The sequence below is a fragment of the Rousettus aegyptiacus genome, unplaced genomic scaffold (genome assembly GCF_014176215.1).
Source record: "Rousettus aegyptiacus isolate mRouAeg1 unplaced genomic scaffold, mRouAeg1.p scaffold_m13_p_3, whole genome shotgun sequence".
Taxonomy (NCBI): Eukaryota; Metazoa; Chordata; class Mammalia; order Chiroptera; family Pteropodidae; genus Rousettus; species Rousettus aegyptiacus.
In genome coordinates, this window is record NW_023416306.1 from 168001163 (window position 1) to 168022443 (window position 21281).

The 21281-nt window shown below is 39.0% G+C and overlaps 2 protein-coding genes across 7 annotated transcripts in view; one reads left to right on the forward strand and one right to left on the reverse strand.

Moving 5' to 3' along the window:
• ATG2B (autophagy related 2B) overlaps window positions 1-3418 on the reverse strand; it is a 56874-nt gene extending 53456 nt beyond the window's left edge. For 2 of the 3 annotated variants that reach the window (XM_036238893.1, XM_036238892.1), the window contains exon 1: window positions 2841-3418. In XM_036238893.1, the coding sequence (XP_036094786.1) occupies window positions 2841-3002 (162 nt within the window). In that variant the 5' untranslated portion in view covers window positions 3003-3418. The remainder of the gene's footprint in view (window positions 1-2840) is intronic. The other variant, XM_036238891.1, reaches the window with a different exon arrangement.
• Window positions 3419-3536: 118 nt separating this feature from the next.
• LOC107518326 (GSK3B interacting protein) lies at window positions 3537-21070 on the forward strand. Of its 4 annotated transcripts, none has more exons than XM_016159874.2 (3): window positions 3537-3611; window positions 16108-16366; window positions 19294-21070. In XM_016159874.2, the coding sequence occupies exons 2-3, from the start codon at window positions 16109-16111 to the stop codon at window positions 19447-19449; spliced, it is 414 nt and encodes a 137-aa protein (XP_016015360.1). In that variant the 5' UTR covers window positions 3537-3611; window position 16108; the 3' UTR covers window positions 19450-21070. The 4 variants fall into 4 exon arrangements, with proteins under 4 accessions (XP_016015360.1, XP_016015361.1, XP_016015358.1 ...); XM_016159875.2 differs by lacking the exon at window positions 3537-3611 and adding an exon at window positions 3636-3932; XM_016159872.2 differs by lacking the exon at window positions 3537-3611 and adding an exon at window positions 3955-4864.
• Window positions 21071-21281: the final 211 nt, after the last annotated feature.

Below are 21281 nucleotides of genomic sequence, written 5' to 3' on the forward strand. Positions count from 1 at the left end.
AAAAAGTTTGAAAACATGGAAAATTACCCCAAAGAATCTAAAAGTCTATAGAACAAAAAATTTTTAAAAATGGGTTTTAAATTTGTATATATATATGTATACATATGTGTGTATACATATATATATAGTACTTCACCGAATTTCACCAATCATCAACCTAGAAATACTACTCACAATATCAATTCTATCAATTACAATTGGTGGATGGGATGGACTGAACCAAATCCAACTATGAAAATATATATATATATATACACACACACATATGTATATACACACACACATGTGTATATATAAACTTTTACATACATATATATGTAAATGTAATACCTTCCAATCAATTAGCAAGAATAATTGAGATTAAAGAAGGGAATGTCACAACCTGTTCCAACATAATCCCATGCATAACTGATGGCTGAGAACTGAAACATTAGTGTTATCTCCAATGATGTGATTCTTCCATCTTGATCTATGAGTCTGTGAGCTATCTTTTTTCAGTAATAAAAGTCATTAAAATCAAGTATCAAAAGTAACTGAATTTGGAATCCGATGTTTGAGCAGCTGTATCTAAGAATCACATCGAGATTTATCTTGGTCTTCAACACAGCACGCTATAATTAATAAATAAAAAAAAAAAACAGAAAATATTTATTGGATGCTTTATTTCAGGAGTCCCCAAAGCCCAGGCAGTGGACTGATGCTGGTTCATGGCCTGTTAGGAACCAGGCTGCACAGCAGGAGGTGAGCGGCAAGCAGCTGATCCAAGCTTTACCTATATTCGCAGCCGGTTCCCAGCACTAGCATCACCGCCTCAGCTCCACCTCAGATCACCAGGCATTAGATTCTCTTAGGAGCCGAAGTCTCTGGTCCCAAAAAGATTGGGGACCACTGCTTTATTTGATGTTATCATTTTGGTTGAGCATATCCATTGCCCTCAAGGAGCAGAACAGAACAATCTACAGATTAAGTCTTGCCATAAATTTTTCTGCCAATGATCCTGAAGTCAAACTGTAAAATTCAAATATCGCCACCTCTGATTTCCCATAAGGATTAAATAAAACCACACAAATGAGAGTGCCTAGCACAGTGCCTGAAATAAATAGATGTGCAATAAACATTAACTGTCCTTTCCTTGCCTTGAAGCCATGGAATTAATAAAGAATAATGGGCTTAGGAATTAGACAGGTTTGAATTCTTACTGTACCACTTGCTAGCCATGTCACTTGGGAGAAATTATTGATCTCCACCTGTGAAATGGAAGCAATATCCACCTTATAGGGTTAATGTGAAAAGTCATTAAAGGATAATGCATACGAACTCATTCGACCCACAAGAGTTATTAAATGTCCATCGCTCCTCTTTCTCAAAACTGTACCTCCTCCTATTGAAAACTGTACCAAAAGAATAGACTCGTGGGTCATTAGATTTAAAAATATCTATCACAATCCTTATCTTCTGGTCAGAATTACAGCAACACAGTACACTGACACAGTGCCTGGCATGGAGTGGATACGCCATTAATTTTTATTGAACTCAGGTGAATTACTTTGTCGACTGTCAACTGGCTAACTGGGCAGACTGGGCTAGCCTGGTATGGGGCTGGCTCTTTCCACTATCCTATGTACTCTCCCTAGTTTAAATTATACACTTACTGATAAAATAATAAGCTTATTCATGCTGATACAAATTAAGAGTCATAATAAGGTGTTGCCATAATTTGAGCTTAGCAGGTTTCTATGGCTAAGGAGGTCATTACTCTGTTAAAATACTTTTACGTTTAAAAAAAAAAAGGTTTTACATAGCTTAAATTAGGAGGGAAAAAAAGGTTTCCTTTTGTTTTGCACCACTATCACAGGAAAGTCACCTATATTTATGATTTCCTAAGTGTAAACTGCATAGAAATGCTTTCAGAATAGTAAAACTCTAGAATGGTACAACCTATTCAAACTTTAAGCAGCAAACTCTACTGCAATAAATAAAGGGTTGCGGGTGGAGGGAAAGCCACTCCATTCTTGTCAAACTCAAGGCTGAATATACTTCAAGTAAAATCCTATGCATTGAACATACAAATGCAGGTTCAACCATATGTGGTGCGTTGACATATACATGAAGTACCTGGAAGACACAATGAGTCAACTTACAGCCTCTGGATGACAGGCAGAAAGCAGGATTTTAAAGGTGTGAAAATCGCTGCTTCAGCGCTTTTACAACACCTGCGTTTACGAGCTGTCACGTGAAACAGACAAGACGTAAACAGCACTACCAGGGAGGGCCACACAACCATTCACAGCCTGGCCCTGTAACATGTCATTAAGCAAAAGCAGGCAAACCTGCAGCGGAGGACGTCACCTCATTTTCTTCCAGATGACAAACGCTGTTGGGAGACTGCAGTGTGCACGCAGCCGACCCAAAATAAGGAAACTGCCAGGAATTCGGACATCTCCGAAGGTCCTCCCCATCCTTAATCTTCCCGGCGTGTCAACACACGAAACAGGGTCTGTCTGCCACAACCTCCCCACCCTGACCCCTCCTCTGGAAAGGGCAGCAGTGGTCACCTGCTTCCACGAACCCCTTCACAGACCCCATGCCACCGACTTAACTGATTCCCACGGTGTAGACTCCCTTACCTCTGTTAAGTTTCTGGAACATGTGATTTGGGGGCGCAAACTTGCCAGAAACAGATTAAACAACACTTTAACACATATCTCTGAACCCTGCCACGCGTGGATCCAAACCATTTCCAGGGAGGGACTGAACGTCACCAATTTGGGATGACACTCGTTCAAACCGACCGAAAGCGGGGAACGAGTCGCGCCTGGCTGGCCGCCAGCAGCTCTTACCCATTTGTCCAAAGGGACCTGGGAGAGGGACCCGGTGCCCTGGTACAGGTCCAGGCTGAGCTGCTCCAGGCTCAGCTTCTCCTGCAGGAAATGGCCCAGGTACCTCTGCAGGAGGTACCGACAGGCCCTCTTCTTGATGGACTCCGAAAACGGCCAAGGCATGATGAGGTCTGGCAGCTGGGCCGGCGGGCTGCGGCGGTCGGCGGCTCGGGCCTCGGCGCCCAGGGTCCGGCTCCAGGCCGCGGCGGCGGCTCCTGGCCGCGGCGGGGCCTAAGCCCGGGGCGGCCCCTCCATGCCTGCTCGGCGCCAGGCGGCCCCGCAGGGCGACCCCATCCCCAGTGCCGCGCCGCTCGCTCGAGGCCTGGCAAGGACAAGGGGCGGAGGAGTCTCGGTCCCCGGAGGATTTCCGCGAGGGTCCTAGTCCGCACACCGAGAGGGTGCAAGAGAGCGCGCGGGGACGCGGCAGGGCCTGAGGGGCTGAGGCCGGCACCTCCACCACTGCCGCCGCGCGACGAATTTGTTGTCATCCGCGGGCGCGCTCCCGGCTCCGGTGACGCTCGCGGCGCGTTCGCGAGACTCGGACTCGCTGCGCGCGGCGGGCGCTGGCGGAAGTGACGCCACACTGGGGCCGCAGGAGGCGGGGCGAAGGGCCCGGAAGCGGGCGGTTCCGGCTCCGAGGGGGCGGGGCGGGCGGGGGCGAAGGGGGCGGTGCCGCAGGTCGGCCGCGGACGCCTCGGGAGGGAAGACCGGAAGGACGCCGGGCGCGCGCAGGTGAGCGGCCGCGGGCCGGCCTCCGAGAGGGACTCCGGGGAGGAAGGGCGGGCTGGGGGTTCCCTCCGAGCGGGACCCAGCGCCGCGGGCCCGGCCATGAGGGGCGGCGGCAGAGCGGGCCCGGGGCCGGGCCGAGTCGGGAGCGGGGGCGGGCCCGGCCTGGGCCGTGGCGGTCACCGCAGACCCCGACCCCAGAAACCCGCGCTGGGAGCGCCGGCGGCTCCTCGGGGAGGGCTGCGCCCGCCCTCGCGCGTCCCCGCCGCCCCGCAGTGTTGACCGGCGCCCATTGTCAGCAAGTTGCTCGTCGCCCGCCTCGTTCAGGTATTGTTTCCAAAGCTTCAGCCCCGTCTCCGGAGCGCTCTCTTCATCCTGGGTGCGCTGCCCCAGCGACCGGGAAACTTGAGTTTTCGAGGCATTTGCGGGCAGAAGCGCTTTCCCTGGTCGGTGCTAATGCCCCCCACCCCGAGCCCGCGGAAACCGGGCGAAGTACTCGTGCTGCTCTGAGAATCTGCGCCATCGCGTTTCTGCCTTTGAGGAGGCAACTCCTGCAGGGGCGGAGCCGGCGCCCAACTTGGTGGCCCGCGAAGGGCTTGCGCGGGTGTCCCGCGGCTTGGAAGCCGGATGCCTGGGTTTCAGTCCTGACGCTGGCCAGGCCACCTGGGACGGGCCACCTCCTTCTGAGCCTTTGTTTAGCGCGAGCGTATTGATATCGACCCTCCGAGGATTGTTCATGAAAATTAAACGATGTGAACGGAAAACCAACCCGAGCAATCCTGCTTTATACCGTTGGGTAAAGGATAGTAAATTAAGACGGCCCGTTTAAGGAGATTTTGTTTATATGTTTATAACTCGTGAATGCCTTAGAAATACTAACAGCCCCAAAATACCGTAAAATAGAGAACACTGTGGTTCCCGGGCCAAACCGCCTTTTCATTTCAGAAGCAGTGTGCGCGCCAGTGTTGGTAGGTACTTGGCTCGTTGGTTCCTCTCTCATTCTTTGTAGACTTGGGGGAACCACTGGCAGTTACTAAAGTTTCCTGGCTCTTCATTTATTCAAGGGTATTTGTTAACCCATTTCCCCTGCAGGAAGAAAAAAAGCGCAGCTCGTAATCAGCGTTAATTTAACTTATATAAACAGGCTCTTTAAGGCCGAAGTCAATCTGTTTGGTTTTCAATGTGAAAATAAAACATAAAAACTTATTGGAGTTATTTCTAAACAACTTGCCTCTACTCGTGATGCAACAAATATACACATAAGTCGGATTCATTAAACGACTCTGGCTAACAACTGTTGGAGAACAGTATTAACATCACTCGTAGGAATGCTGTATTTTCTAGGATTTGACATGTTCAACGATAGAGAATTACTATATTTTGTAAATGGAAATACCACTACTAAAAATAGGATGCTGTAAATAGATAACATTTGTTTCCAAAGACACTTGATATATTACAGTGATACAAAAGTAATGATAAAAGGTATTTTGTGGCAGACTTTGGGAGTAAGGTTAGGGCTTTCACTTGCGAGTTATCTCAGGGTAAACATTGCAGCCACAGGCGCAACCCCCATGGGAAATAGGGTAAGTGTCTATTAAATGAAAGTCTCTACAGCTGGTTAGGTGAAAAGGCTAAAGAAGAATGCGGCAGAACCTGCGTGGAGCTTATATTCTGGAGTGAAAGGTCTGTTCCTTTGTTTAATAAATGATTGCCTGCATGAGCCATACTGTTCTAGGTGCTGGGAATTCAGCACTGAACCAATTAAGGCCCTGCCTTCTCAGAGTTCACATATTATTGAAGGCAGAGGAAACAATCAAATAAATCATATGCCATGTGGTGGTGATAAGTGTATAGAAAAAAATAAAGCAATAAAAGGAATGGAGAGGGAAGAGATTGATCACTTTTACAGAGAAGGGTAAGGCAAAGGAAGGCCACTCTTGATTTAATAAGGTGACATTTTAGCAGAGATTTGATGAAAGCTGGGGAGCGAGGCGTGTGAATGCCTGGAATAGTTGTTTTTCAGGCAGGGGCAACAAGTGCAAGGCCCTATGGCAAGAGCATGCTCGGTGAGTTCCAGGAACATCAGGGGAGAGTGAGGGGAAAGGTAGATAGGATGGGGGTGGAGTAAGGGTCAGGTACTATAGGGCATCATAGGCCATTACAAGGACTTTGGCTTTTATTCTGGGTAAAGGAGTTTGAGGAGAGGAGTGACATAATCTTGCCTGTTTTCTATAAGATCATGCTACCTGCTGTGTTGAAATAGACTTGTAGGGGGATGGAAGGAAAAAGGGAAAACAGAAGAATAATACAATAACCCAGGCAAAAGATGATGGCGGCTTAGATTATTAGCGTGGTAGCAGTGAAGATGGTAAGACGCAGTTGGATTCTGGATAAATTTTGGAGAGAATGAGACACATTCGTGAATAATGATAATGCTTGACATAAAAAGAATATAAACAAAATGATATGAAAAGAATAGGCCTTGGGAAATTTGAACTGGACTTTTGAGGAATGGCTACAGTTGACTTCTTTCAGGTTCACATGTTAAGTAAGTAATTTCTTTTGGAATGTAGAATTACATTCGGGCTGTCCATAGAATGCCTGAAATTTCAAATATCAGAAAAGGAAAATAAAAATTGGAAGATTTTATAACAAACAGTTCCTTCAAAGTTAAATGTACTGCCTCGTACTTTTTATGCTTTCTAGGAGAAATTTTGCATAAATGTTAAAGTTTAAGACCTGTCATTATACCTTTTGCTCAGATAGGGTACAAACTCATCCTAAATCTCAGTGCTATTTTTGTATTTTGTCAAAGTACACAAAATGTTAACACCTAACGTTTATTGGAAGGTGAAGGTAATTACCAGCCAAACAGTGTCAACTTTTTAAGAATTCTATAAAAGGATTCCTAATGGTTCATCCTTCAAAGAAATCCGTGTTAGCGTGAAATATCAAGAAAAGCCAATGGGATATCATTGGCCTTCTTTTAAGACTTGTACCTGATGTAACAAGAATATGACGTTAGGGCTCCAGCGTTGGGCATGCGGTGACTCCTTGGCTCTTGGAGTCATATAAGGCAGCAGCCACTGCCACCCTACATGATGAAGTGCAGAGTCAAACCGCTTGAGTTTCAGGTTCAGATCTTTCTTCTTTAAAGGTATTTTAAAATATTTTAGTGTATAATAATTAACAGATAATATTTCTTGAGCTTACTATGTGCCCAGCATCACGCTAAGTACTTTCTAGATACTCACTCATTTAGTTCTCCCAGTGTCCCCTTAAGGTAGATGCTCTTGGCTTCACCTTAGGAGGAATGTATGACAGATTCAAATATCTCGCTCCAGGTTGCAGAGTAACTAGCAGGACTGAGATTCTGTCCCCATCATTCTTTTCAAGAGCCCTTAATAACCACATCAAACTGATGGTTTCTTGTTCATGTTGAGATGATTTTGCACACTGCGATGTATGGTGCGATAAAAGTAACCATGATTAAGATACTGCCTTCTAGCCTTCAGCTGACCGTTGTAATTCAACTGAAAAGTCAACCTTTCAAGGTGAAATTTTGATATGTGTATGGTACTCTTGAAATCTTTCTTTTGTCATGCTGCTTCCTAAATTATTTATGTATGATTTTATAAGAAATCATTTGGGAAACTTTATATGAGGCGATGCAGTTTAGCACAGTATTCACAACTGTCAGATAATCCAGTTTTTGAAGGTGCCAGCAACAGAATATTGCTCAGAACATGGTGGGAAGCCAATTTAGAGTTTAAGCGGACAGCAAAGAAGTTTTCTAGTTTATATGTCTTTAGATGTTGGGGTGTGTGTATGTGTGTGTGTGTGTGTGTGTGTGCGCGCACGCGCGCGCGCGTTGGCTAGAATGTACTTTAAATATTATACCAAATTCTCTCTATAACCTAAAGGATTATATAGCAATCAAAACTCTTTCCTGGAATTTTTTTTTTTAAGCATCCTGTTTTGAGTCTTTTCTTAGATTCTCAATTACAGTTTCCGGTTTTGAAGTGAAAGTTGTTTACAAGGTTGTAGTGTTGCTGCTTATTTACAGTTTAAACAATTCTCAAATTAGCATATTTATTCACCCTCAGCTCCCCCTTAATCAACAGAAGTACAGTTCAATTCTGTTAGGTTGATTTGTTCTTATTAGTGTGTATGTGTCACTGTCATTTAAGGTACAGAGTAACTTTTATAAATCAGTATACAAATGGAAAAATAGGCCATTTGTATTTGAATTACTAAAGTAACTTTTTATTCGTATACTACAAATGATTCTGATTTCAGTTTTTTTTCAAAATATGTCTTTGAGTTGTTGAAAATAGATTAAATATTATGTGTTACAGAAAATAAAGATTTAAACTAGCTTTAGATTTGCCTGAATTCTAAATGTTGCTAATTATGATTAATCAACGTTGCTAATTATGATTAATCAACTTTTTTACCTTTCAAAATAGTTGTTCAAAATGCAGATAAATTCAAACCTTTCATTTCCTTTGAAACTGAAGCTGCCAATTACTTTAACCGTCTTAGTAGCCTGGCTTTCCTAAAAAGAAAAATGTTTCTGCTTCCTATACCTACTTTCAAATATATCACATTTTTATTTATTTTTTTGCCCTATCACAAACAGTAATACATTTTTTGCTGTAGAAAAATTGGAGTATAAAAGATTAAGAAACAGAGAATAAAGGACTTAGAAATCACTATTTTGTTAACTAGTTTCACGAATTCTCAAAATACTAACATCCCCAAAATCATACCAACAGTTGGAGTAAGTGCTGTTAGTAATTAACTTTTAATAACAGACAATGTAACTGAAGTGAGAAGAGCTGTAAATACTTAGAAAGTCTACCTCGGTTCTAACCTCCTACCCTTCTCCTTCTACCAGCTCCCACCTCTGCCTGTTAACTTTATGTCTCCAGATGCAGTACCTAGAATTTCCAGCTTTTTGAGTTAATTCCTTCAGTTAACATGATTTCTTACCTATTTTTCACTCAAATATGTCTGTCAGGCAAAGGAAGAAGGAAGTCCCAGGGGTATGGCGACTTAACTTAAAGAGGACATGGCTTGAGACTTCCGTTTGCTTTAAAATTCTAGGCAATTTTTGCATCATATTTCATAATATTATTACTATAATAGTGGTATGTGTTTCCTAGGAATGTCTGCTATGTTCATCCTGTGCTTTGTATGCCCTTTGTCACAGGGCTGAGCACCACATCTTGAGAAGCAAAAAGTTGAATTTTTTCTTTGGTTTATTCATTCAGAAAATATTTAGTGAAGACCTTCTTTATGCCAGACACTGTGCTGATGATATAGACATCACAGGCCCCCATTTGCAATGAAATGTGGTAAGTAGAATAGTACCAATGCAGAGATTCTACTAAGGAAGGAGGATAGTGATTAACTTTATTTTGGGATCAGATAGGGAATCCTGAAATAGGTATATGTGAGCTGAATTTTGAAGGATTAAAAGTCTGAAAGTAGTGTCAAAATGCAAATTTTTTGAAGCGAAAAAGCACTGTTCATACAAACAGTAAGCATGTGTCAAAACTGTACTTAACTCATTAATGAAGGAACCCACAGGATAGTAAAGTTGATTCAGAGTAATATAGGAGAGACCAAAATCAGTAAAAGAAAAACCAATGTAATAAGATGGCAAAGTTAGCTCAAAACTGGGTAATGGGATTTCACTTCTAGCTTAGATAGAGTAACAGAGACCAAATTTACTCTTCTACCTGAAATAACAAAAGTAATGGGCAAAAATATATGAAACAATTGTTTTTAAGCCTTTGGGCATCAGGCAGTGACGGACAGTGATCCCTGAGAGTCAAGATACAAATAAGATGAGCCTTTTGCCCCAGTTTATTGCCTGGAGAGAATTTCCAGGCATGGCACTGAGAGGAGAAACCCAGGTAAAGCTTGTTAGGCTCCTTGAATGGAGAATATGGAGCTAGGAGGCAATAGGCACCTCGAACAGAGTACAGGAAAGTAGAGAGCTTCACAGAGAGTGAGAGCTGTGGAGTTACAGAGGGCCCCCCTCTAGTCTGTGCACCTCAGTACTGATCAACACATAGGTGTGAGGAAACCACCCAGGCTGGGGAAAGAATTAGCCAAAAGAAATAGAGGAATTTTCAGAGCTCCAACAAGATCAGAGATAGTTTCTGTTCCTGTCTCCCAGAATGGAAACCCTCATAATTCATAGGGAATTGGGTGAGTACTCAGAAAGCTTTTGCCTCCATAGTAGGGGCAGAATTAACCAGAGACTAAATGCAGCTTTGATATTGTCTTTAAAAGCCTAAAAACAAGACTCGAAAGGATCAAGCTGTTTCTAGATAACTGTACCCCAGAACAATGCTCAGTATTTATAGAAATATATAAACGTCTAACCACTATGCTGTACACCTGAAACTAACATGTAATAATATTGAATGTCAACTCTAATAGAAAAGTAAAAATATATATATTTATAGGAATATAAAAATATCCAGCACCATACAAGGTAAAATCACACTGTCTAGCATTTAATCGAAAATTACCAGGCACCTACTTGTAATAGTCTATAGACATTTTCCCTAAATATTTCTAAATATGTTTTGATTTTTACTTCTAAAATCTATTAAGAAATTGTGATAATTATATTTCCCTTTCATTATTTGTTAAGAAATTCTCATATTAAAAAAAAAAAAACAGACATCCAAAGCAGTAGTATACAACCCTTAATGAAGAGAAAAATCCGTCAATTGAAACTAACCCAGAAATAACAATGAAATGAGTTAACAAGCACATTAAAACATTTATAACTATTTCATATGTTTTAAAAAAAATAGAGAAGAGATCAAGCAAATTAAGTAAAGACATGGGAAATACGGGGGTTTTTTTTTTTAAAGACCTAAGTAGAAGACAGTGGGTTCTGCAGAAGAAAAGAGTAGTGAACTTGAAGACATAGCAATAGAAACTATTCAGAGTGAAACACAAAGAGAAAAGAGACTGAAAAAATGAACCAAGCAATGAGAAGTAAGACACCTTCACTAGACTAATATTTATGAAATTGGGAGTCCCCAAAGAGAAGTAGGACAGATAAATGTTTGAAAAAATAATGGCCAAAGTCTTTGAAATGTGTTAAAAATGGTAAATAAACGGTTGCAAGTGGCTCAATGAACCCTAAGAAAAGAGACGTAGAAAACTACACCAAGAGAAACAAAGATAATAATGACATCAGATATCTCATGGGAAACAAGCGAGCAAGATGATAGATGAGAAACATCTTTAAAAGTCTCGAAAGGGGATGGAGGGACCTGTCAACCTAGGGTTCTATACCTAGAAAACCTAACATTCAAAAATGAAGTTGGAAGACTTGTTCAGATATACAAAAGCCGAAAGAATTTTACAACAGCAGACCTACAAGAAATGTTTATGGAAATCCATCTAATGGAAGATAACAGATTATGGATGCAGGTGTAGATCAACACAAAGAAATGAGGTGTATCAGAAATAGTAACTCTATAGTTAAATAAAATATACTTTTTTGCTTATCACAAATCTTTTTGAAAAATAATTAACTGTATAAAGGAAAAATAACATGTATTATGAAGTTACTAACATGTAGAAGTAAAATATATGATGAAAATAGCACAAAGACTACTATACCCTTGTTAGGGTCTATGTGAAGTGGTATAATATCACTTGGAGGTAGACTGATAAAGATGTATACTTTAAACTCTGAAGCAACCACCATACACACAAAGTTATAGTTAATAAGCCACCAAAGGATGTAAAGTAGAATCCTAAAAAGTGGTTAGTCCAAAAAGTAGGGAGAAAATTAGGAAAAGGGAGTAAAGTACAGATGGAGCAAATGGTATACAAACAGCAAGATATATAGTAACCAAATTAATCATAGTAATCAATCAATAATCACAGTAATTCTATTAAATGTAAATGGTCTCAACACCCCAATTAAAATGTAGAGATCTCCAGACTGGATAAAAAAAAAAAAAAGGACCAAACTATATTCTGCCTACAAAAATCCCACTTTACGTATAAAGAAATTGCTATTCCTATTCTCAAGAGCTTAAAATGGCCTATTATGTCTAAAATAAATTCCCCTGTCTACATATCAGCACCCTGTGAAATTAGGCTACCCCTTTCTATTACTCTCCAACAATTTCTTTATATTAAACTAAGCCGGTCTCCTTACAATTCCTGCCGCACCCTGTATAGACTTGCTTATGCATTACTCCCTATGAAGAATTCTCTACAATTCTCAAGTCCTTTCACCTTTCCTTTAACTCCTCATCTGTGCTCATTCAAGACCTGTTTTGACTGACCTGTTCCATGAGTCAAGACTCATCATAACCAACAATTATGTCATAGGTCATGGAATGTCAGAGCTCTCAAGAACAGTAAAGAATGTTTCACCCATTCCTCTTATAGCTGAGAAAAATATGAGTCCAATGGCAGCCTAAGTTCATACTAGTTAAGTGGTAAGTTTGTATTAGGACCAAGATGTAGCATTGTTTTCCCTAATCATCTGCCCCTCACAATTAAGTACATTTCTTAAGTTATAATTATGTATCGTGTAATATTAATATTTGTGTACATCTTTTATGTACCTGTCTTATTTCCTAAATTAGGCTGTAAGCTACCAGTAGACATCTTCAATTAGTATTCGAATGCTTAGAAAAATGCTGGATATATAGATGCACCAGTGGATTATGATATTTGATAAATAAACTTGGAATCTAAATTGATAAGATTGCATAATAAAAGAAGTAATTTATTAGTTTTAACCAGTTGAAACAATGATGCTTAATTCCCCTCTACAGAGTAACTAAAATTCAGAATAGATTTTCTAATATGTATTTCCACATCTCGCTACTCCCATATCTAGTAAGCTTAGTTCAGTTATTAACTTTACATCTATTACTTTTCAACCATCCTGTAACTTAGTTCATTATTTCATATTATCCACAAATATTCACAAAGGTCTAGACTTGTGCTCTCTGATACAGTAACCACTAGCTATTTAAATTTAAATGACTGAAAATTAAATAAAATTTGAAATTCCATTCCTCACTCTAGCCAGACTTCTAGGTGCTTAGAAGCTACATGTGGCTAGTAGCTACTACTGGACAGCACAATTAAGGAACATTTCTGCCATCACAGAAAGTCCTGTTGGTCTAGAATTTCTTACGTGATGATAAGTTGTCCTGCCCACAGAAAGGGAATCCAAGAATTTTTACAGAATTCACATCGATTAGTGATTTTGGTAACCTGACAGTAGCTATTATGTGTTCATAGTAATTCTGGTAGTTGTTTCTTCACCAAAATGGGTACGTATTTCCTCACCCTCAGAGTGCAGGTTTCCACAGTTAGGTATACAAGATAATCCACTGAGAAGTAAGAAAATAAGTTTACATTTCATATTCGACATCCTGTTTATATTTTTAGTACATTAATTGCAGTAGAATATATATGTAAATATTCGTATTATAAGGCATCTGCTCAAAATACTTTTATTTATTGGGATGCATGATCAAAAAAAGTAGAAACCACTTCTCTAGTGCCCCATTGAAAAGGCCACCAGTTGGTCTCTGCTTTGCTTCTGTGGCTTCTGTCAAAACCAACTGACTTCATGTTTTTTGGCTCTGTATTCAGACTCCTCAAGAGAGGAACTAATTGGATAAGCTAGTTACCATCCTGAATCAAGTAGTTGGACAGAATTCTTGATTTAGGACAATTCGTAGACCCCTTGCAGGCTTCAAGATTGTGCCTTTAATTGAAACACCCATCCCTGGTACATTGTGCTGTGATGATAGTTGTCCAGTTTCACAGTACAAAGCATGAAATCCGTAATTAAAGAACCTTTCCAAAGAAGGCAGTAAACTTTTAAGAGACTTGTGTAAACTGCCTATTTACGTTGCCCATTTAATGTGTCAAGTAAAAGTAAATTATGACTGTTCCAAAATGGAAGGGCAGAAATTGAAGTTACTTCAATTACCTTCATGCTCTCTTCCTGCTAATACGATATCGACACTATAATAGAATAATGGCCTCTTGAAGATGTCCACGTCCTAAGCCCCGGAAACTGATTATGTTACCTTATATGACAAAAGGAATTTTGCAGGTTTGATAAGTTAAGGACCTTGAATGGGGGACCTTGTCTGGGTGCACCCGATGTAATCAGACGTGTCTTTAGGTTAGGGTGATGTTCTTTGAAGGTGGAAAGAGACCATGAGCCAAGGAACCCACGTGGCCTCTGGAAGCTAGAAAGGGCAAAGGTCCAGAAGGAATGCTGCCCTTCATTTTATATTTCCACCTCCAGAGTTGTAAGAAAATAAATTTGTGTTGTTTTAAGTCACTAGGTTTGCTATAGTCTGTTACAGCAGCAATATGAAACTTGATGCCGGCACATACTGATATTCAAATCCTGCAGAGCTTTTATAAGCATTTTCTACATGCCAGGCACTAAAATATCACCATATTTCCAATCTCGTGTATATAGCTCTCCAAGAGCTAGGGAGATCACTGCTTTTCACTTTTGCTAGTCTTCTAGATCAGGATGCTTTCTGATAGTTGCCAGTAAATTGATGGGAATCTATTGCCTACAAGAACTGAAAAGCGCAAAGCTTGGGCAGCCGTCAGGCCTCTGGCTCCGTTCTTTTCCTGTTGTCAGCATCATCCTTGGGCTAGTTTTTCCCATGTTGGGATGTTCCATGCCAGGAACAACTAGAGCTCTGTGTTCTATTCTGAGTTAAAGTGACTAGAAGAATTGTGTATTGATTAGTTTAGGACAGTCTGTCACTGGGGTTGAAGTCAATCTCACCCATATTGCATGGTTACTTTACTTAGTAGGAGAAGAGGGGAGTTCCCCTTGGAAAACCTGGGAGCTAGTAGGAAAGGGAAGGGCTATAAATAAAAGCTGGTGACAACCAGCAGAAGAGAAGTTATGATAACGCTTTAGTAAGAGCTTAAAATGTTCTTGACTTGTGTAATGCTTCAATAATAAAATCTATCATTTTTTATTTATATGTATCATCAGCAAAAATTCTGAATGTCTGTTTTCTGTGTCATTCAAAGATATTTTAGAAAAGATCTTATAGAAGTTCACAATCTTAGGAAATGTATCTCTCTTTTTTGCCACTTGGTGCTAATTATTACACAACAGTTTGATGACCTGCTTTACTGACCTGTGAGGATTCCCCCATCCTAGTGGGGATTCTTCATCTTTCTCCGTCATTAAGGTCCTAATGGCAATGAATTAGACTCTTGCTTTAAAAACTTTATATACTGTCATGCTGTCTCATATAAACATGTTTTTCATGTAATGATTATTATTTCTGACATCCCTAATTGAGGTACATGATTACTTAAACCAAATAAAGATGTTTGGTATCTGTGATGTTAAGAGATTTATAGTGAACAAATTTCAAAGTCTTCAAACTGACTCTGTAAAAAAATAAAATGGGCGCATTTTTTATACATAAAATCAAGTATATTATATTTAGAGTAAAGTAGGAATTTTTAGAAAATCAAATATCATTACATATATATATAGTAATCGGTATTAGATTTCAGTTACATTACAGATTGCTTCAGAAATGATTGGTGAATCGATTAACTTGTTAGGAGTGACTGATTCTGTAAAGTACTGTGGGAAGCTAGATAAAGGATCTTTAAAATATACCATTAGAATGGGACTGGAGGAATATACTTGTACATTTGCAATATAATTTTTTAAAATAGTTTTACATAGTTTATCATAAATTGTCTTTAGGAAATAGTTTTGATTTTTATAATGTGCAAATAACATGCAGCTGTGGGAACTCTATCTCTTTAAGATTTTTGCCGATAATTTAGATTCTAATTTTAGTGACTGTACAGTAGAATCACCCAGAAGCTCTGAAAAAATACCCGGAAAAATACAGAGATTTTGATTCAGTTTCTCTGAGGTAGAGTTAGTGGCTGAGAACATGATTCTTTGCCTCTCAAATTGGCAAATACTAAGTATTGGAAAGAATGTAGTAGAGAAGGGTACAGTCCCTCATATTTAAATCAGTAGAGCCTTTTTTTGAGTGGTAAATCAGCACTATCTATTGAAATAGATAGATACACGTACTTCAGCTCAGCAATTCCAGTTTTAAATCTCTGTCTTAGAAAAATAATTATACATTTAAAAAGAACAATGTACTGAGATTTTTACTGAGGCATTGTTTGAAATAGCTAAAAACTGATATTCTCAATTCTTATCAACATAGGAATTAACCTTTTGGGGAGAAGCGAACAGAGATCCTTCTTTTGAAAATCTGTAGGTGTCTCTAATTTTGTTGTGAAAAAAACTACTAGAAATAATTTAAACAATATTTTTCCTAAAAATTGTTAACTAAATGTTTTTTACTGAATAGCAGTTGTAAGACATCGCCACCTTTAATGCAGTAGTAATATACGGAACATGTTTCTGTAGGCAAATTTTATGTCTTCTTTTTTGCAGGATGGAAACAGACTGTAACCCCATGGAGCTAAGCAGCATGTCAGGTTTTGAAGAAAATGCAGAGCTTAATGGTTTTGAAGGAACTGATATGAAAGACATGAGGCTGGAGGCTGAAGCAGTCGTAAACGATGTTCTCTTTGCTGTTAACAACATGTTTGTCTCAAAAACCCTGCGCTGTGCGGATGATGTGGCCTACATCAACGTGGAAACCAGAGAAGGGAACAGATACTGCCTGGAGCTCACTGAGGCCGGGCTTAGGGTAAGGCCCTTCTCTTTTTAGAGACAAAAAAAAAATGTAGTTCTATCTTTACCACTTTATGAAAGGGGTCAGGGAGTGGGAAAGAGTATTAAATGAGAACTTGACACTGGGTAGCTTCCAAGATTTTTTAAGAAGAACTTTGCTTTCTAGGAATTTTTTAAATTCTAAAGTCTTTCAGTGAACATGGGGAGATGGAATTTTTTTTTAAAAGGAAAAACATTTGATTTGCAGTGTTACTTTGTTGTAATCATCACCCCCAAAATTAATTTATTTCTTATCTATAGCTAAATATGTCCACCAAAATTATGCGTTCTCCGCATTAGATGAGTTTTGCAATCATTGTATTGAGAGGATCTTTTTCTACCTCTGAGAGAAATGTTTCTTCTATTAAAACAACACACTTTACTCCACTGTTCCCCAGCTGTTGGACCAGAATTAAGTCACAGCAGACAGTCACACATCCAGATTTCCAATAGTGTCCTCCAGGCTCTTTATTACAAGTGTCTCTTTATTACACGTGAGCTTTTCTAGGCACAGTGACCTCCTTACATTCCTTAAACCAGAACACTAGGTTCAGAATAGTAGAAAGCACCACCCAGACCAGCTTTCATTAAAAATCTAACAAACAAAACCCCCTTAGCTATTATAAAAACCTTGACCTGCTGAACAAGGAAAGAAACTCCAAGATTTTTTTTTTTAACTTTACCAATTAATTAATATTCGATCTCAGTCAAAGATCTCTGACTTTTCCGTTTCTATATTTGTTAAGAGTAGTTCCCCAGAGTTGCACAGTATCATAAGGTAGAGGCCAAGGCCTAAGTAGGAAGTAAGAATGTCACATAATATTATATTCAGTGACTACACGAACATCTCTTTATTTCGCTACATTCAGCTTCCTTAAGATGTTTACGAATCCCGTGTTCTGTATACTCCTTGTCAGAGGGTCACTTACGTGGAAGCACATTGAAGGCCAGCACCTTCACTACCCCCAGCTCCCTCTCAACTGCCATGCAGATGGCTGCTTTTACTTTGAGAGTAATACCTGAATTGGCTAATTTTTGTATATGCCTTCCTAAACCCCTGAATTTGTACTTAAAGCTTGTAGTTTTTAGAAGTGGATCTTAAATAGAAATAGGCGAAGTAAAAGCAGAGAAAAATTACCCCAGGTAAATTAATTTTCTCATATCGATTAATTCTAAGATGGCTGTGGTGAGGTAGGAAGGGTTCTGATCAGAATCAGAAGTCTTACATGTGAACTTTAGTGATCTTGGATGAGTTAGTCAACCTCTCCAAGTCCCTGATTCTTTGTCTTTAACCTGGAGATTTTTTTAAAAAAACAAACAAACAAAAAAACAACTAAAAAGGATTGGGGGGTGATTATATGAATAAAATATGCAAAAAGATCTAAATCAGTTATAAAACCTGGCATATAGGTACTTAAATGTTTGCTTTTTCAGTCTTGTTCGCTTAGCACAACTGTCCTGTGTCGGGAATTGGAACTAAACCATGAATGAGACCTGATCCCTGTGCATGAGGAAGACAAGCCTCACAAGGATGAGAGGGGCAGACGGAACCGTAATGTGGTGGTCCTCCGCCTTACCATGGTTTCGCTTTCCGCAGTTTTAGTTACCTGCGGTCAGCCACGATCTGAAAATATTAAATGGAAAATTCCAGAAAGATACGATTTACACGTTTTAAGTTGCATGCCTTTCTGAGTAGTGTAGTGACATCTCATGCCGCCTTCTGCGCTGCTCGGACGTGAATCACCCTCTAGTATCCACACTGCATACGCCGCCCACTCACTAGTCACCCAGCAGCCATCTCGGTTACCAGAGAAGAGAGACCACATCACATAAGTTTTATTACAGTAGATTGTGATAATTCTTTTATTTTATTATTAGTTATTGTTAATCTCTTGCTAATTCATAAATTTAACTTTCTCAGGTTTCTCGTAGGTTTCTCTGTATAGGAGAAAATCATAATATATAAAGAGTTTGGTACTATCCATGGTTTCAGGCATCCACTGGGGGTTTTGGAACGTGTCCCCCCGTGGATAAGGGGTGACTGTTGGACACTGTAGAAAATGCTGCCATGAAGTATGGTTCTGAAGATGTGTGGCTCATCATCCTTAGATGTCTGCCTCTGCTTTTCCTTAAAACAGCATTGCCACTTCTAACAAACTTGCATCTTCTGTGGCTTGAATAGATGTCATAAAAATTGAGGGTTTATGTAGGGTATTCACAAGCTGTAGTCAAGTCAACAAAAACTAAATTAATTTTGCCCTATACTGTGCTAGTGAACCATGATGTATCTTATAATCTTGGCAGAGAGAAAAGTTTTAGCTGTGTTTAAAGGATAAAAAGCCACACAGAATAACATTCCGTTTTATCTCAGTGAGTTGAGCATTCGTTTCCCGAATAGATAAGTAATGTATTAGTAACATAAAAGCGGCCTTTCAGATAACTAATTGTAAAGCAGGATTAAAGCTATAAACAGTTTCTACAATTTTTTACAAGTCCAAACCAAATAAATAGTGATAAAAATGTGAATAATAAATTATTATAGCACCTTTATATAGTAGACCCTCAATATATGTGGAATTCAGTTGAAACATGTTTTAGACTATGAAAATGAAACAGTGTTTTGTGTAAGTTTTTAAAGTCTTTGCCTATTTTACATTCCTTTTAGGACCAGGAATAGGTAAGTCATTTAAATTTTGAGAAAAAAGTTATAGAAAAAGCATTTTGCAGATGTTGTTCCTATGTGTTATAAATCGTTTCAGTATTAAAGGTTATATTTAAAATAGGTATATTGTAACTGATTGAAAACCGTGCATTTAAGAATGACCCATGTAAAACCATTGGTTATTGCTTTCTGTACCAAGACAAAATCTAATTATTGAATTCACTGTTGAATTTCTCTTGTAGGTGGTAGGTTACACTTTTGATCAGGTAGATGATCACTTACAGACTCCATACCACGAAACAGTCTACTCCCTGCTGGATACGCTCAGCCCCGCCTACCGGGATGCCTTTGGAAACGCACTCCTTCAAAGACTGGAAGCTTTGAAAAGGGATGGATAGTCACAACGAAGCTTTTTCCATCGAGGGGGCGGCTGCTGGTCCAAAACGTTGACATAAAGCTTGACATTCTTGCATATGGTCATAGTAGGGACTGCATCTTTGATTTTTTGTCTTTATCATTTCTCGCTTCAAATTTAGGATTTTGACTCAGAACTTATTGACTAATCAGTCATCTTTCTTAGTTTCTGATTCATTAAGGGAATCCTGAGGCCATTGCTGTGACGCCATCATTAGGACATTCAAACTTCTTCATATAGTATCTCTGCATTTCAAAACCAAATCAGTATTTCATTCTGTTATTACAGGGCTTCGATGCTGCCAGCACTCTCTATTACATAGGAAATTCTGGATTTGCACAGTAATATAGGAATTAAAATCATCTAACTGCAAACTTTGATTCAGCTTGGTAAATCAGGGGTTTACTACTAGCATGGACTGACTTTGTAGGAATTATTTTGGTACTAGCCTTACTGGAAACAAATTATCAACTAGTTTCCCCTGCACAAATTTTGAAATTCACTGCTTCACTTAATCTATTTATATTATTAATATGGACTGATAAAAGATGAATTAATTATATATTACTTAGCTAGTATTGAATGAAAAACAGGGACTGAAATAGCTCTGTATTCCTTGTTTGCAACAGCCAGCCAACTAAAAGGACAAACCGTTAGCAAATGAATGTAATAATTACTTGTTTCCAAGGTATTTAAGCACATAAGCAAATATAGGAACAAGCTCCATTCTTTTTCTTAACAAAAAGCGTCTTCAATGTGTGGGATTTTAATGAAAGAAGATTCTGATTTCCTAAAAAACAATATTTTGGCCTGTGTTGATTCTTATGAATGTTTGTTTACATGATGTACAGTATATATTCAGAAAGTATTTTTGCTTCAACGTTTACTCTCTATAACGTAGTGCTTTGCTATTCCCATGGCTCCCCTCCTTCCCAACAGATGTACAGTGTTCCATCTCAATGCTAAATCTACAATGTAGTATGAGTGCATTGTATGGGTTTGAAACCAAAGGATGAATGAGCATTCAAAGACTTAATATTTGAAAAGGGGAGAATCTGTATTTTATATTTTATTACAGGTACTACTATTTATAAACTTAACTATACCATGCTGCTACATGTTTTCAAGTACACGTTGAATAATGAGGATTGGGGACATTGTTTTTTAATGATAGTCTAAAGCAGCAGCTATAGAAATGTTGAACTAAAATTCTGCATCTGGACACACCTTCATAAATTTGTCATTCGCAGGCTTTTTTAAATCATGTTTAAATAATAGATACTTTAGGCTCTAAAGATCATGTAGACCAGAGCAAATTAAGGTTCTGTTTAGGTCACTCTTCATTGTCAAACTTCATTGGAATGCTTTCATTATGTTTGATAAATGCATATTCATTCTCGGCTTTATTTTCAGATGCTTAACTGGGCAATGAAGTCTAACTTCAGGTTGAACTTTCTCATGCTTAATCTCAGGCTTACTGTAAAGGATATTTGTAAAGTTTGAATAAAATTCTGTTTACTCATTTTGAGTTAAGTATGGAGAAAAGTGATTGTATGTTTAAAAATTGAAATTGTTCATTTTGTGATAAATGATTGATTCCAGGAGCTTTCGTTTCCGTTTTTGAATTCAATATTGTTATAATTTAATGTGAAGTGAGTTGCTCTTTTTATTACTGTGAAAACCGAGACAAACTTAATAATCTACACAGCTATTAAAACTTCCGCTAGGTAGTAAAACCTCCATGTTACCTACATTGTTTAAAGAATTGGGCCAGATAAATTAAGTCTTCATTATACTTTCAAAGGAAAAAAATTT